This window comes from Lagopus muta, chromosome 1 (assembly GCF_023343835.1).
Source record: "Lagopus muta isolate bLagMut1 chromosome 1, bLagMut1 primary, whole genome shotgun sequence".
Classification (NCBI taxonomy): domain Eukaryota; kingdom Metazoa; phylum Chordata; class Aves; order Galliformes; family Phasianidae; genus Lagopus; species Lagopus muta.
The window spans coordinates 134,240,381-134,257,022 of record NC_064433.1 but is presented as its reverse complement, the minus strand read 5'-3'; the positions used below and the strand labels follow the sequence as shown (position 1 = coordinate 134,257,022).

Here is a 16,642-nt window from a genome sequence, read left to right as displayed (position 1 = left end):
GGTCAAAGGGTAATGAAAAATCTAGAGCTGAAGCACAGGTTTGCACAAGCACAGCTCTGAACGTATCCCAGGGTGCTGGACTTGCTGCAGGGAAGCTCAAAGCACGAGCTTTGAGCTTGAGCCATCTTGCAGCTCCACAGAATCCTTCAAAGGGACAGCATGGGGACAGGCCGCTTGAGGAGCAGAAAACAAGATCAAGTCTTGTTGAGCAAATTCTGAGGCTTCTGATGGTAAGCCTCTGTTGAGCGAGAACATCTTTTGTTTTTAGAAACAGGAAAAGTCTTTATGACAAGGGTTAAAAATGGAAATCATCACTTTGTGTTTCACAAAGTTTTAATGCTTTTCTACCAAAGCACACTTGTTTACAGCCCATCAATATAATGAGTTTCCAAAGTTCCTGGTACTTGCTAAGAATCATCACCTTCAGCAGGATGCAGTACTGACAGAGGTGCTGGTTCCGGACCTCTGTCCCAAGCACTGGCCATACTCAGTCATGAAGTGGTCTACACAACACCATAAATACGTTTCCCATCACTTCAGTTATGAGCTTTCATGGTCATTTTTCCGAACTACAGTCCATTTTTTCAGCCTCAGAGCTGCTCATTAGATTCATGCATAAAGAGGAGACATCAGTATAGCTTATCTTCTCCGGAATATATGTTACAAAGTTTACCCCTTTCATGATCTAATTCAGTTACAAAAATAGCGGAAAGGCTGATCTAACTCTTTTGAGAGCCACCATCCGGTGCACGGAGATGGAAGAGCTTGAACAGCTGCTGCAGAAACCCTGAAACCCTTTATTGGCCTCAGATTAATAAATTCACCAGGATGCAAGAACAAACAGCATGATCAACCAGACTTACAGCTACTTTTATTTTGGTACTTCCCCACTGTATCTAACATACAAGATGGTTTAAAAAAATCCTTTTAAAAATATATCTGCAGATTAATTAGAGCTCTTAACATTACTGCTCTAAAGTATGCTGGTTTGATGCAGCCTGAATTGGTTTCCTGCTGTCCTCCTTGGATTTGCTCCAACTCTGTTTATTTTATTTACTATTTAAGCTGTTTTATTTCAACTGCTGGCCTTTTTTTCCTCCCTTCTCCCTCTTAAATTAATTGCTGCATTTGTATGTTTGCACACTAACTTTTCCACGAATAAAAGCCTCACATGCCAGTAAGCAAAGGCACATCAGAAGTAAACTTTAATCTCAGAAACCTACAGAGTTGTTGATGACTCTGCCACAGAATCACAGAGCATAGCTTCATGGCAGGGAACCTTTGAATATTTCTGCGCTGCCATAATTGGGAAGGCCTCAATCTGAAGTCAAATCCATTCCTAAAAATGAAAATTGAAGTTCAGCTGTTACGCATTTGCAGTTCCTCGGTCCCCGTGTAAAATTCTTCAAAATCACTTCAAAAGCCTTTAATTCTTTCTCAATGACTAACACGACTGTGCCTACAGCTCATGGGTGACAACATGCAGGAACATGCTCCTCCAGTTTTATTTCTTTCATCATCAAAACAGACCGAAAATTTTGTCATAAAGACAAGCTACGAAGTGATATGAGGGAAAACAAGGCAAATCAGGATAGAAAGTTCCCTCTTTAAAATCCCCATTTGACGAAGGTGCAAGACCCTTTTACTTTAAGCGACATCGCTGGGAAAAATAACTCCCCTGAAAGCCTTTCACTGATCCCACAACTTAGCTTTTCATTTCAATCCAGTTCCACCCAGCACTACCTCTCCTCTCTAGAAGATCCAGCATCTCTAAAGGCTGGATGTTGTGTTGAGGGAGATGGTTTAGTGGGAGCTACTGGGAATAGGTGAACGGTTGTAGTGGATGATCTTGAAGGTCTTTTCCAACCTTGGTGATTCTATGATTCTATGATTCTAAGATTTTGTCATTTTTCAGGTTATTCTGTGAGCCCAATCTAGGACTTCCCAATTCCTTCAAGTTCCAAGCTCAGGTTTCCCCTGTTCTTCCCTTCTACTCAGCTACCTCAGCAACAACAACAGAAAAACCCAACACACCACAACTCAAAGGTCTGTGGACAGGTTGGAAAGAACAATCTGGCAGGGTTAAAATTCCTTTATCTCATCCTACTTAGATACACACAAATATTCTATGTGACAACCAACATGCTCTCAAATCAACATTAGGCAGGTCAGAAACATGAATTCTCTCCACTAGTCTTCAAGCACAGCCCTAATAAAATTCCTATTCTTCCACTTAAAATAACCCACTAGGCTATTTGCTGAAGCCTGTTCTCAAGGCTAAACTTACTCCTTTTCTCCACTGTAGCTGTCAGTTACAGCATGTCACAGAATATGACATGCTGCAGTTTCTGAACAGTTGCCACATTTAATAGCTTCTATCCGAAGGATTAAAACTCGAGCAAAATATGGGACACCCTGAGAGCTACAGAATTAGCACCTCAAGAAGCATACAAGCTTTGCCTCCTTCCTCTGCTGGCACAATTTCTGGGCAAAGAACAGAGGAGCTAAATGAAGCCTCAGAGGACTGGCACAAGTCCAGCCACACCTACCATCCTCAATCACTGTAATGCACCTGCATTTCGTGGCATCCCCCAATACCAACCCCTGCCACCCCAGGAAATGGTATTAAATTGATTGCCATGGGACTATTGGCATAACTTCCTAATGAATAACTGCTCTTGGAATGGTTCAAAGAAGTCACATCCCTCATTCTTGCTAATAAATGTGACTGGTGTGGGAAAAATAGCTGCCTCTCTGCTTCACGTGAGGACTGAACTTGTAAAGCAGCTTTTCTAACTAGATGTGCTCCACTTCAGTCTCCTCACTCACAGCTCCAAAAACTAAGGTTACATTATCTAGGTGCAACGGAGTTGGCAAAAATCTATCAGCCAGTAACTGTGTCTGTTACATAAACTGGGTTTAAATGGTTCAAACAGGTTTATGATGCTAAGAATAGTATTTCGTAATTAACGAAGCTAATCAGACGCTTAGCTACCCAACAGGGTTCATCTCAGGGTATTTTCCATGTGGCAGCACCCATCCAATCTAAGTGTAACTGAGGATGGAATTTGTAGCTAAAGGAATCTACGTATGAGACCAACATTTGATAATCAAATTAAGAGAAATATCGTAAAATACTGCATCTAGTACAGTTTTAAATGACAGTATCCTCAATAAAGTGAATGCAGAATAACACAGAAACCCCTCACCTACGCAAACAGAGCTCTACACAGCTCATTAGTAAGCACAGATCTCAATGAAATGTAAGGAAAACTTTTCCAAGGGAGACTTGCCATAATTATACTGATAGAAGGCTACAAAAGCACCTAAAACAGCTCAGAGATGAAGCACGAGATTACCAGGACAACTCAATGTTTTATCTATGGGGCTTTTTTAGAATGGAATAACCCTTACACCTGCAGCTTTAACAGGTGGATTCATAACACAGTGCCAAGGCAAGTGCTGCCTAGCATAAAAATGAGCGAAACAGGAGAGCTAACAACTCTGCTCAGCCTTGTCTCTCCCATCAAGACCTTTGGCTCTCATGCTGCAGAGGCTCTTGATGACTTTTAGGCACAGCTTGAACAGCCTCTGCAGTTATGTGTGTGAAAAATGGCAACAGTCAAGAATTTAGGAGTTATTTCTAAAATCTTTGCGCTACAATAAGCTTGAAACATATCTTTGTTATTGCCTTCCTTTGATGCTATCAGGTATACTCACTAGCTTTTTAGATAATTCCGGGTACTTGGAAAAAATAAACTAGGAATCCACAGTGTTTTTATAATTAACATGTATAAACAAATTACGTGAGTATATGATATTTGAGTAAATTTTCTGGGATTCCAATAAGTGTTAGATGCTGGAAACAAGTTAAAAACTGTGCTCTGAATGGATCTTCTGCTTCAGCAGCAACAGCTTCCTCTGTAACAACAGAGAGAGTGAATTTAGAAATGCTTTGAATACCAGTGTGTTTAGTGCTATGATGACATATTAAATTAAAAGATCCTTTCAAGCAAATTAGTTTCACCCAAGATTTAGACTCTTTAAGAGCAAGGAAACTAACTGTAACACAGTGGGCAGCGTGACATGGTATGCACTGAGAAACGGGTGCATATTCTTGTATTTTAAATAATGCATTAAGTTTCAAACTGCCCTGTTGGCACCTTCCCAGGATGCAGAAGATGACTAATAAGTACCAGTCAGGATAACCCAAAACGCAGCATTCTGTTCAAAAACCAAGCTTCCATCTGCTTAGACTGACTGTGACTATGCTGCATCCAATGTACCCTCCTGCCTCTGGCAGACAGGATGCCAGGCTGAGGGGACATCTGCACAGTTAATTTAATGATTACCATCATCCTCTAGTAGCTTTCTGTATTTTGGAAAACTGTATGATCTACCTCAGTCTCGTCTCCTGTTGACCAAGCAACTTGATTTTGGCAGTCTCTGTTTATAAATCATGTTTTCTAACTATTTTTCTATTTTCTTCGGGTTTATTTTCATTAAATCTCTGTTTTCCTTCCTGGTCCCCTCTGGTTTATTTGCATTTGTCTTCCTTTTGTGATTATACTTAAATAGAAGCAGAAATAGGAACTTAAAAATGGAGCTCTGAACAAAGTAGTCTGACAGTTTCATGTCTGCTGCACAAAAAAAATCAACTGAGAAAAGATGCCTGAAACTTACTCAGACAATTTTCTGTAACCACAAAAAATATTATGGAATATCACACAACTCTATTTTACCAATAAAATGTCAAAATTTCAGAGAATAAAGAGACATCAATCTAACTTCAACAATAATAATGCACTACCAATACTTTTCAGAAATTAAAATGCAAGGTTTAATTTGTATTTAGAATAGCCTAGAGACTTAACAACTCCCCTGTCTTTTTCTACTTGTTTTTCTACTGTCACTAAAAGCCTCTGTTCATCTCCCTCACCAAGTGATAATGTGTCAACCAATTCCAAATTTCAGGCATTGTATTAAAAATGCCAACTTGTACTACTGACTAGTAAGTGAAATCATGTAAGGAACGGAACAGGGGAGCAGTTTTTCCTCAGTTCCACAGGCAACTATGATGCAGGCTACCACCAGTTCTAAGCAGAAGTGATGCATGCAACCAACAGAGTCTCCTGAGGACACACTGGAGTCAAGAAGTTGACCCTCCTTTAAATTAAGTTTAAAGCAGTTCACACTGCTTTACTTTTTATTTGCAATCCACATTACAAATCAGCTTAATTCACAATACAGGAAAAATGTGAGACAAGTGTTTCACAGAGATAGATGCCTGGAGCTGACTGTTTTTTAATAGTAATGTACTCTCAACTTAAAAGATCGAGCTGACATCACCATACGGATTTTGAATTTTTATACCTGAAGTAACAATATTTGGATGGAAGTATGTACTAAACAATTTATCCCCACGGAATAATGGTCTGACAGCTGAAGCAACGAATGCAGGAAAAACCCTGATGAGAAATTAAGATTCACCTTTTTGTAATGTTTCAAAGGTGTATTGGGGAATTATTAAAACCTGCCACCTTTTAAAAATCACAGCAACATGGTAATTAAATTTGGAGCACCCTAACGATGCTTTCTCTGGCCTCAACATTTGTGAAAGGCCTTTCAGTGTAATTTCAAATTTGAACTTCCAGATTTATAATAATCCCTAATCAGCATTACTCATATCCCCTCTGATGTCACCAAGGCTCAATTTCCAAGTAATATGAGCCACTGACTTGATCTTTTCTGTTGTGCATTATAATCTTAACAATTAGGTACAATAATTTCATCCTATTACAACCTAAACAATCTAAGTTGAGCAGAAGTACATTAGATTAGAATTTTAATCAATAATTTAAATGATCTAATTTAAAGAATCTGCTATTAACCTATGTTAATTAAAGGCAAAACAAAACCGACCAATGCAAACATCCCACTTTAAATTGGCTTTAAATTGAAATTAATGTCTGAGCTTGTACTTTGCAAGATTTTTTTTTTTCCCCTTGTAGTGCTATAAACTTGAGAAGGATTGCATATGAGGATGAAATGTCAGACAGAAGCTTGAAATATCTTGTTACTTGTCTGCTAATTAAAAAACCCTGGATAATACAGTCCACAATCGTTAAATTTCAGTGTAAATGTAAATGTCACTGCATTTCTGTGAGAGATTTTCACAGAAGGTACATGGATCAGTTTGCAGCACTGAAGCACTGCTTGTTTGTTTAGGGGTGAAAAGTCCTTCTCTGGGGTGCCCCAATTATGAGCTTCCACACGTGCTAAACCATACATCACATGTTTTAATATAAAGACCATGGTGCTGAGTATCACTTACCGAAGATTCACTATCTCTAACAAGGAAGTCTCCTTCCACTCCCCTTTCGTTTAGGGCACATTCTGCTTGATGTCGGGTAACATTCCCATAATACCACTCTCTTCCAGCAAATCGTCCAGTAGAAGATGGTCCCGTGTAGCTTATCTGAGGTGGGTGGGAAGTGTTAATGGTAGGACCATCGCTAATGATTACTACATAGTTTTTAGGAACAAGACCAATTTGCCCTCTGGAATTTTTACATTTCCACCATTCTGGGTCATTTTCTGGCTTTTCAATGACTTCCATTGTTTCCCCCTTTTCAAAATTGAGCTCTTCTTCTGTGACGGAGCTGAATGGGTACAGTGTCTGAACAACGTGGAGTACTTTGGTGCCCTGGCCGTTACTCATGGAAGCGCCTTTCCTCAAGCTCAGAAAGCTCGGTGAATCTGCTGTGGCCTCCTCAACTTCCTCCACCACATAGTTCGAAGGAAACCAGCCAATCTGTCCATTGTAGCTCCCTCTCCACCAGCCATCGCTGCATTTCTCCATGACAATGACCCGAGACCCTTTGACAAGGGACAGTTCATCCTCTCTCTCCGCCACATAGGCAAATTTGACGTAGGCAGGAATGTTGAGGTCATAGATGCGGTCTGCGCTGCTGCCATTGGAAGGGTACTCTGCATCTGTGCTGGGAGTGGGCGAGGCGTCTCGCGCGCTCGTCTTTCTTTTTGTTTTTCCTAAGCCTGTGAAATAAAGACAGAAGCAGAAAGTGGTCACTCAACATCCTCCCCACACTGCAGACACGTAAAGCAATGCACGCCTTCGTTACTTCAAATCTCATCTCTCTATAATGGAGATCTTATCTCTAATGATGCAGACTGTCAGAAATCACAGCAACACCTTTAAGAGATGATCTTTGACATCTTGCTTAAACACTTATGTATGGCACTATCATCACTCTCTTCCCTTCCCAATAGTACCAGAATCTTAACACACTTATAAACACTGCTTTCTTCACCATGGAAACTTCCCGAATCTCAAGAAGATTTGCACAGTTATGTCTCCTAAAAATCCAGTTAACCTATCATGCTTTTTCTTTGTAGTGATGACTTTAATTTGACTCACGTAAAACACGAGAAAGAAGTATGCAAAAACAAACCAGCAGAGGGATAAAACCTTAGTTTCTCTACAGATAACATTCTGTTCTCTTCAGTCTTCATTTCATTCCCCAGGCAGCTGCAACCATTTCCAGCTGCAAGCCCTCTTGTGAAATCTGCACCACTTCCACCCAAGTTTTGCCATGTACCACAGAAGCACTGACCTCACAATGAAGAGGATTATTGGAGTACATTCCCCTAAAACCCCCAAGTTCTGCTGTGTTGTCATGGCTTCAAGTACAGAATTAAATACAATATACAAAAGTAACAATACCATTACATTCTTTTCTGGGGTGTAATGTGGAGGAAAAGCTGCACCACTCACTTTCAAACTTCTGCAGCAAAGGCTGCTTAAACTCATATATAAACAAAAAGGTGAAGTTAATAAGTAGCCATCTATTCTAAAATTCAGCTATAAAAGTTCTGAAGATAACACAAAAGATGAAATCTCACAAGGTAAGCAACATCCAAAATGTCATGCATTGGACAGAATGCAAAAAAAATAATAATAAAAAAAGAAACAATGTAAAAATCACAGATTTTGCACTTTTCTCTCATCTAGATCCTTGGTGGGAGGAGAGAGATTCACTTCAGACACTGTGAATACATACTGATTACAGGAAAATGAATGAAAAAAATGAGGCTTTGTTCTTTTTTCTTTAAATAGTCCTATTAGAAGAAGCATGCAATTTCATTTTAACAATTCAGAACACTTTAGTTGGGCCACGGCAGCACTGAAAAATGTATTACAGTATATACTGCATGTGTATATATATATAGTGTGTGTATATATAGTGTGTGTGTATATATATATATAGTGTGTATATATATATATATATACAGACTACATGTATGCGCGCACACACACACACACACGTACAAATGTATTAAATAGAATAACTCAGCTGAAAAGGGCCTACAGAGATCCAAGTGCAACTGCCTGACCACTTCAGGGCTAACATACAAGAATTCAAAAGTATGTTTAGTGCAGCTATCTGGCACACTTCGCAGGTTTAGCTGAACAGCACACAAACACTGCAGAGGTAACGACGTCACATGCAAGAAGAGTTAAATACACTAATTTCTGCAGCCTTAACATCTCAGAAGACTACAGAAAATTCCAATGATCCTAAGTGTTTTCTGACCTTCTCGAGCAGCTCCTTACTTCCTGTTGGAGCCTGCTTACATCCTAATGTAATTCTAAGTACTTAATTTGAACTGAGAGCCTGTGGCTGCCCTTTCAGACAAAATGACAGAGACCAGCTTATTGTGCTGGGGGAGACAATTGCAGGAAAGCAGTGCTTTTATGACAAGCAAGCTTTAATCAAAAGTTGGCCAGGGCTGATCTCTGCCAAGATTACTGGAATTTTTCATCAGTGTAGAGATCACTTTCAACCAAAAGGCAAGGATGTATATAGTATGAGAATTAAGGAGCATTAAATTAGGATAATATAAACAAACACAACTTAAGGGTCATTTAGTTAGAAAATTCTCATTACAACTTCATGCAGAACAAGCAACTGCATCTCAGCGGATTCATCCTACAATAAGCCTTATACTAAAAAGGAACTTTCTCAATTAAAACCCCAGGTTCTGTTATGCTTTGTTAGGGAGATATAAAGAGCTGTGCCCTGGATTACAGCAGAACTAATAAAATTGAGAAAAGGAGCAGCTGACGAAGCATCTGGCCAGAACACAACTGGTTAAAAAGAGAACCGAGTAATGAAAAATAAAGGGATGTAATGTGATAAGAGAAATGTCATAAACAGAAGCATCTACAGGAAAAAAAAAAAAGAAAAAAAAAAAGGACAAAACTTGCCAACAAACCATCAAAAAAAAAAACACATCTGTAAAAACAAATTAAAAAACAACAACCTTTGAAGTCTAACGAAGGTGAGTAAAGATTTAGGAAAAGGTTATCATGCAGCCGCTTTCTTTTACTTGGAGTTTCACAGGCTGCATCTTTTCCCACAGACTTTCCAATGCTGTGCTTGACATTTCAGGCATTCCTTTCCATCCTCCCCATTCAAAACGAACCATGACAGTGCAGGGAAAGTCAGATATGTGGCTGGATTTCTATATCGGTAAAGGCAAATACACAGACTTCCTCCCTTTGAGCTCTAATATTTAATGTAACTGAACTTTTTAAGGGTGATAACAATGAACCTTTCAGAATACCAGTGACATGCACCAAAGTTCTGGTTTCCAAACAGCTTCAGATAAGGAAGTATCCAGAGAGCCATCTGCAGCCAAGCTCAGTGAAGTGTATGCACAACATAATCTACCAGTCATTTTAATGTGAGGTTGTAAGATCCGGAACCAGGGAAATCTGTTCCTGTTTTTCTCCTTGCACCTCCTGCTGCACCATTCCTCCCTGCCTCTGCCAGCTCCTGCAGCACCCTCAGCTACAGCCACCCCTTATCAGATGACTGCTTTTGCATATCAGCTTCTTTTCACACCTGTGAAGCCTGTTCTATCTTCCACTACGTGCTGCCCTCCCCGGCCAGCTTTGGCTGCCTGCCTGGTGATACCCATCTTGCTTGGGCTCCCACAAGGTAGGTATGCACTGGGATCGCCAGGCTCCTCTCAAGAGGGGGAACATGACAGTGTCCCTCCTAGATCCTGAACTGCAGAGAAGTGGTTCCTTTACCTCCACTAGTCTGTCAGGTTTGCCTGAAATTGGCAGTTACCAAGGGTAGACAGATGGGTGGACAATGACAGCTGACTGTGACAGCATGACTAGTGCAAGCCTCATTTCCTTAGGAAACAAGTCTAAAAATATAATTTAGTAGGATGTCTGGTCATAGCTAAGGAACAATTAAGTGAGAATTGTGAAATTTATAACACACATCTATAATAAAAATCACAACTCCATTAAAAAACCTACAATCTACAGAAGCTCTATCTAAAAGAGTAAATACTGCACAGTTCTACCTGCTACTACAAGAATTTTTCATTTATTACTATTTATAAGGGTACTGCCCTACTCCTACTGCCAAACCAAATGAAGACCATGTAAGGAATTTTGTAGGAAAGAGAACATTTGGGCACACCTGGAAGAGCTGAATACACTTGTGACTGTAGCTGTAATTTCAGCACTCTCACTGTCTTGGTTGCACGAGCAGGTATGTTTGCATTGAAAGGCAACCCCATGTTCACAGTTCAATTCATTGGTTACAGTTCACCTAAAGCCCATAATCCTTGGTTACACAACTAATCGTTGTGAAGAAAATTCCAAAACCATGGATTAGCTTTCAAGTGAGTGGAAAAAGAGTGGGAGCACATGGAATGCAAAGCAGCAGAAAGCCTCTTTCATCTTATGGTGCCTGGTAGGAAAGAACTCTGTTCATAACTTATACTTGGCCCATGCTAAATTATTTCATTTTTATCTCTTACCAAGTTGCCAAGTAATGTGAGTGGGTTTAATATTTGGTTGGATGTATTGCTGGAAAAAACAAACAATACAAAAAAAAAAAATTCCAGCCACTGGTTAGCATCATTTCCAGAGAACAAAAGCAATCCACTGCAAACCTTTCTTTTCTCTACAGAGGCCCTAACAAAGTACTGCCAGGGAGACCTAGAAATGTGCCTCTCAACTTACCTTCCCTCCTCCAATGTCTCAGCTGCAGCTTTAAGCACAGATTATATTCTAAGCAGCAGCACTAAGGAAGACCCGTTTCCTTTGAATTTGCTTCCCGTCTCCAAAATGCTCATTGTGAAAGCACCCTTTCACTTCCAGTTTCTCCCTGTTGCAATACCACGGGTTCTCCAGCCCCAGCCCACACTTTGCAACAGGGGAATTTCCTCCTGTTCATGCCTGTGGCCCAATGCTTTGGCACTGCCACTTCCCCAAGCCTCTTCTGCTGCTCCTGGCCAAGCACCCTGCCCAAAGCCTTGCTGGCTGACAGAAAGCAGAGGTGCTCCATACCTGAGCAGTCCAGCCTTCCCCTATTAAAACCAACAGGAGGATTTCTCTCTCCTCCAGTCCCCACTGAAGGCATTAAAACCACGCTGCTTGGCTTGGAAAACTACTGGTGCTTGGGATAGAAAAGTTTAACTGTGTTTAAAACTTAGTTCTACTTTATCAGATACTTAGAATACATAAAGCACTTGTATTCTCATGGCAAAAAAAAAGAAGAAAAAAAAAAACCTTTCTGAAAATGTACACTGTATTTGCTAATTGCTATTTTGTTTTTTCACCATCTTTGCCAGACAAAAGCCCATTTACTAATACTAGATATATTTGCTTAGTTTCAGTAAGACTTATTTACTAGCTTTCACATCCCATAAGCTGGAGTCCTTGCCTGAAACTGGAAAGTTTCAACATTCTGCATTTAAACTGCTTTTCTTCATCCCCAGGGGTGAAAAGAGCAGACTCACTGATGTGGCTGCGTAATGGATCTCCACAGGCTTATCAATACTCCATATTATTTTGTTCAGTTCTTTTTAAGAATAGCATGCACTTATGCATAGTAAAAATTTCAGCCAATTCCCAAATCCCATTTCTGGGAAAAAAAAAAAGAAAAAGAAAAAGAAAAAAAAAAGGCAAATGAAACCAGTGTCATCTACATTCTTACAACCAACTTTTTCTGAAGCCTTTTCTGATTCAATACATATATCATGGGCAAAATTATATTCAGTAGCTTACTAATGATCAAATCAACTTCATGGGATTAAAAAAATCCACAAATCTAAACAGAGGCCTTTAAGAAAAAAGCAGCAATACAGGAAAATTGTATCAAGAAATTAGAGGCAACAATGAACAGTTTCCAAACAGAATTCCTCAATCCAGAACTCCTTGAAAGAGACATCACCAAATATGCTACATATGATTATTTAAGAAACCATCAGAAACTTATTATTGAAATACTGAAAGCAATAAAGGATGAATTTCTTTTTTCCAGTTCCATCACTTGTTCTACTGTAAGTTATTTCTAATCTACAAATGAAAAAAAAAACCAAAAACAAAAACACAAAACCACAACAGAAACGAATTGAGAACACACTGCCTGAAAACAACTGAGTTCTCAGAATCTACTTTCTCCACACGATTAGATTTCTACTAAATGCCAGTCTTCAAATATCATGTACCAATCACAGACTGGCAGGACCCTCTGTTTCCTTCATGCCCACCCATCTCCAGCAGGGCCACTCAGAGCAGGGTGCTCAGGGCCGTAGCAAGGATGCTGGAGATCCCCCAAGGAGGAGACCCCACAGCCTCTGGGCAGCAGTGCTCTGCCACCAAAGATTAAGTAATCACACGCGTACCCCAAAAAATCAACACGTTATGCAAGGCTCTGTCAAAAGCTACTCATAAACTGGCATAATTTTAGCGGGATCAATACAACCCCCCACTGATTTTGATGTATCAGCCAAATATCAAAATTCTCCTTGGTTCCCTGTTGTCATCAGTACTAGTGTTGAGATTCCAGAGCTGTAGTTTGCATGGCCAGATGAGTTGATGATTTCATGTGATGGGAGCTATTTCTCAACTTGCTAATTCGAACTTCATGACAACGGCTTTTAGAAAGGTATTTAATTTCAACATTTTCACTCACAGCTATTCAATATCAAACTGACTAAAACATAAAGTATGAAAAGAGAAAGAAAAAACTAGCCATTATGGAAGATGGTCCTTCAACTACTGCGTTAAATCATACCCACTCCACCACGGCTCCCATGTAGGATATTAAAACACAGATTTTAAACATTAGGCAGGACAAGCTGAAAATACGATGGGTGCTCTGAAAGAAATGCTCCCTGTGTTATGATGGTGGCCCACAGTGCCAGAGGTGGATGTTGGTGGGATGGCAGTAGAGGCTGAACTTTCTCACTAATATTCCTTTGCATGTTGTTGCCGTGTGACAGATGGCAGCACAGGGGCAGCCTAACAGAATGGTGTCTGACGTGGAAGTGCAGATGAAACAAAGGTGTGTCACTGAATTCCTCTATGCAGAAAAAAGTGCACTCACTGACATACATCAGTGTTTCCTGAATATTTATGGAGATCAAACAGAGGATGTGAGCAGAGCAGTGGGTGGTGTATTCCAGCAGTGGTGACAGTGACATTGAAGACTAGCCACTGTCTGGATGGCTATGCAGGCTTTTGTGACCATGTTACGCAGATTTCTTGTTTAGTGCTGGCAAAAATGCATAGCTAATGGTAGTGACTGTGTTAAAAAAGTATGTTTTATAGCTGAGAATTTGTTCCATCAAATACTGTTACTGCGCTCTTTGTATCTGTTGTAATTTCCATGGAAGTAAATAGAAGGCATTACTTTCTGAGCAACCTATGTATATTTAAGAGGAAAAGAAACAAATTAAGAAAGAATCTCTCACTGGCTTTCCAAATAATCAGTTACTGAAATTTCTACACATTGCCAGTAATTCTCTGAATTAAAAAAAAAAATATCTTAAAGTTTACTTGTAAAATTCTTCATACATCTTTAAAGGTATTTCAATCCATGTGCTCTCCTTTCAGAATAAAATCCTTTAAACAGTACTGCTTGCTTTATTGTTAAAAACTGATCACAGAAGCCACCCTCAAAAAAATATGAGAACTGTACATGTTTTAAGAAAGTATTTTCATTTTAATCCTTTTTTTTTTTTTTTTTTTAATAATGCTTTTCTTGAAAAGTAAACATATTATAACTCAAATTGAAGCTGGGCCAGAAAGAGCTGAAAAATGTACTATTCAAGCAAAACATGGATGAGGATGAATAATTCAACTAAGTCCAATGTGCAAACAGAATGCCTGGTATAAATACCTGGAACAACAGCTAACAAATAATTCAATATACTGACAGAGTCAGTAAAATATTCTTGAAAAGACATTTCAGTCAACTTCAGTGATTAAAAAGTTAAGAAATCAGTTCCAACTAAGATGGAAATCAGTCCTCTTTTAGTCAAATATAAAACCAGGGCAGATCTTCCACTTAAATCCTTGAAGGTACCAGAGACTACCACTCAATTTACTAACTAAACGTTTTGTCTTAGACGTAGCAGAAGGGACCAAATTTATCAAACCCATTTTTGTTTATTCAACATTTTAGCTTATTTTAAAAGGTATTTAAAATGATTTTTTGTGTATTTTAAGAGGACTGCAATTCCATGTGGTTTCACACATGCGGAGTAAAAACAATTGCCCTTTTCTGTTTACCAAATAATTTATTCATCTCCTTTGACTAAGGGCCTGAATAAGTACATATTAATGCATACAGCCAATAAGTATGCAAAATGTACACTGCCTTCCTTAAACAAAAAACGAATTATACTAAGAAAGAAGTAATTTTCAGGAAAATTCTTAAGAAAAAAAAAGATTTAAATAAAATACTTAATTTTTCCAAAACAGAAGTAAATATGTAACTTTTTGACAGCTGGAATACACAGATCACACATTTACGCAGCTTTATGTCAGTAGTTTTTATATAAAAATTTAAACTAACTTGGTTTTGCATCAGTATTAAAAGGGCATTCAGAAAACTGAAGTTTCTGATATTGCATGGAAAGAAAAAACTGTCTGTGCATTTTCAGCCTGCAACCTCCCACCCCTTCTTCGCTGCCTCCACACCTCCACACCGGATTTCTGATAGAGCCCTCAAAGGCTGACTGTCCATACAGAACACGCGGTTCTTCAGAAGATCTCCATTAACGTTATTCCTCTAAGGACACTGTTGTAAATTCCACAAAAACTTCACCTGGATTTGCCTTTTTTTTTTTTTTTTTTTTTTTTTTTTTTTTTATGCTCCTTAAGAAGCTCAATATGAAGAAAGGCCTCACTGGGAAAAAAAAAAAAATCAGAAAATGGAAACTCTTCTTTAAATGTCAAAGTAAAATTCTACATTTCTAAAACCAGGCTGCTTTATCACTAGCTTTTTTTTTTTTTTCCCCTCCAAATACAGGAAAAAGTACTGTCAAAGTTTCCCATATAGCAACCTCTATTTGGTACAGAAACTTCCATAAGAAATTAACTCAACAACTGCATTAAAAACAACTACTACGCTAATTCCTGTAATTCAGATATTGTTAAACGTGCTTATCTATACTAGGAAAAGTACATTCAAATTTCACTGCCAGATAATGAATTTCCTGTACCAAGAGCATTTCAGAGCCAAGAGGTTTAGATGAAACATGTTCTACATGGAGTTACACAGTTTTTCAAAGGCACCAAACACAAGAGGCAAAAGCTTCCATGAATGGTCTCATGTATTTTCCTACTCCAGTGCAAAAGTGAGATACAAGAAGTCTCACCTGGCAAAACTGAAAGAGCCCTGGGATTTTAAATCCCATATAGAGTATAAAAGGCATACAAAATGGATGGACTTTCTCCAAGTCATCTGGATCTGTGGTTCCAATTTCTGTCTATAAATTGAAAAGACAATACACTTTGCATATAGTCTTTACTTTCAAACAGAAATAGTTTAGAAATGTTTCCACCCACATTGTAATCTTATTACCCCACTGAGTTCTGCAGCATGCCATGATAAGTAAAAATAACCCAAGGCAACCCTAACATTCTAAGAAAACATTAAAATAAGAGTCATGTCTTCCCAATTCTAATTAAAAGCAAACAGTCATGTTTACTGTTGAAATGACTATCAAGGAAAGCCATCTTTGCCACTAGGAATCCTATTATTTAAAAAGTGGTGGACACTGTCTTTGGCATAGCGGGTTTTTAAATCATTGGATGCCTGCATACATTATCAGCATCGAGATTCCTGCTCAATGCCATATGCCACAAAATGAAACATCTTTGAGACTCAGGGAAGGAACGGAAATCTCCTCTTGTACATGCTAAGACAAAACTAATTGATTTTTGGCATGAGTACTAATTTAGAAGTTTTGTTTGTGTGGTATGAAAATAAATCACCAGCTGGCCGCGTATCTTTCAGGTCTTCTAAAAGTGGAGCTGTAGAAACCGATCAGAAACTGAGAGACCCTGGAAGATGAAATGCTCAACAGCCAGGCTGGGGGGTGGGGAGGGAATCACCGAAGTGATCCAGTGATATTGAAAGAACTATTTGGGGATGCACACAGGAGGAAATACTTGCATCTGAATCAGAGGAAATCCTCCCACAATGCTTTCAGTAGAAAGAGCAGCCATTGCCATGTCAATACAGAAGAACAGTTCATCCTCTGAGTCACCAAAATTCTTCAGAAGTGGTATCAGCGA

The 16,642-nt window shown here is 39.0% G+C and overlaps 1 protein-coding gene across 2 annotated transcripts in view; it reads right to left on the bottom strand.

The window, feature by feature from the left end:
• Nucleotides 1-16,642, bottom strand: part of NCK2 (NCK adaptor protein 2) — an 89,382-nt gene that overhangs the window by 8,820 nt on the left and 63,920 nt on the right. For both annotated transcript variants that reach the window (XM_048932471.1, XM_048932479.1), the window contains exon 4: nt 6,335-7,056. In XM_048932471.1, the coding sequence (XP_048788428.1) occupies nt 6,335-7,056 (722 nt within the window). The remainder of the gene's footprint in view (nt 1-6,334; nt 7,057-16,642) is intronic.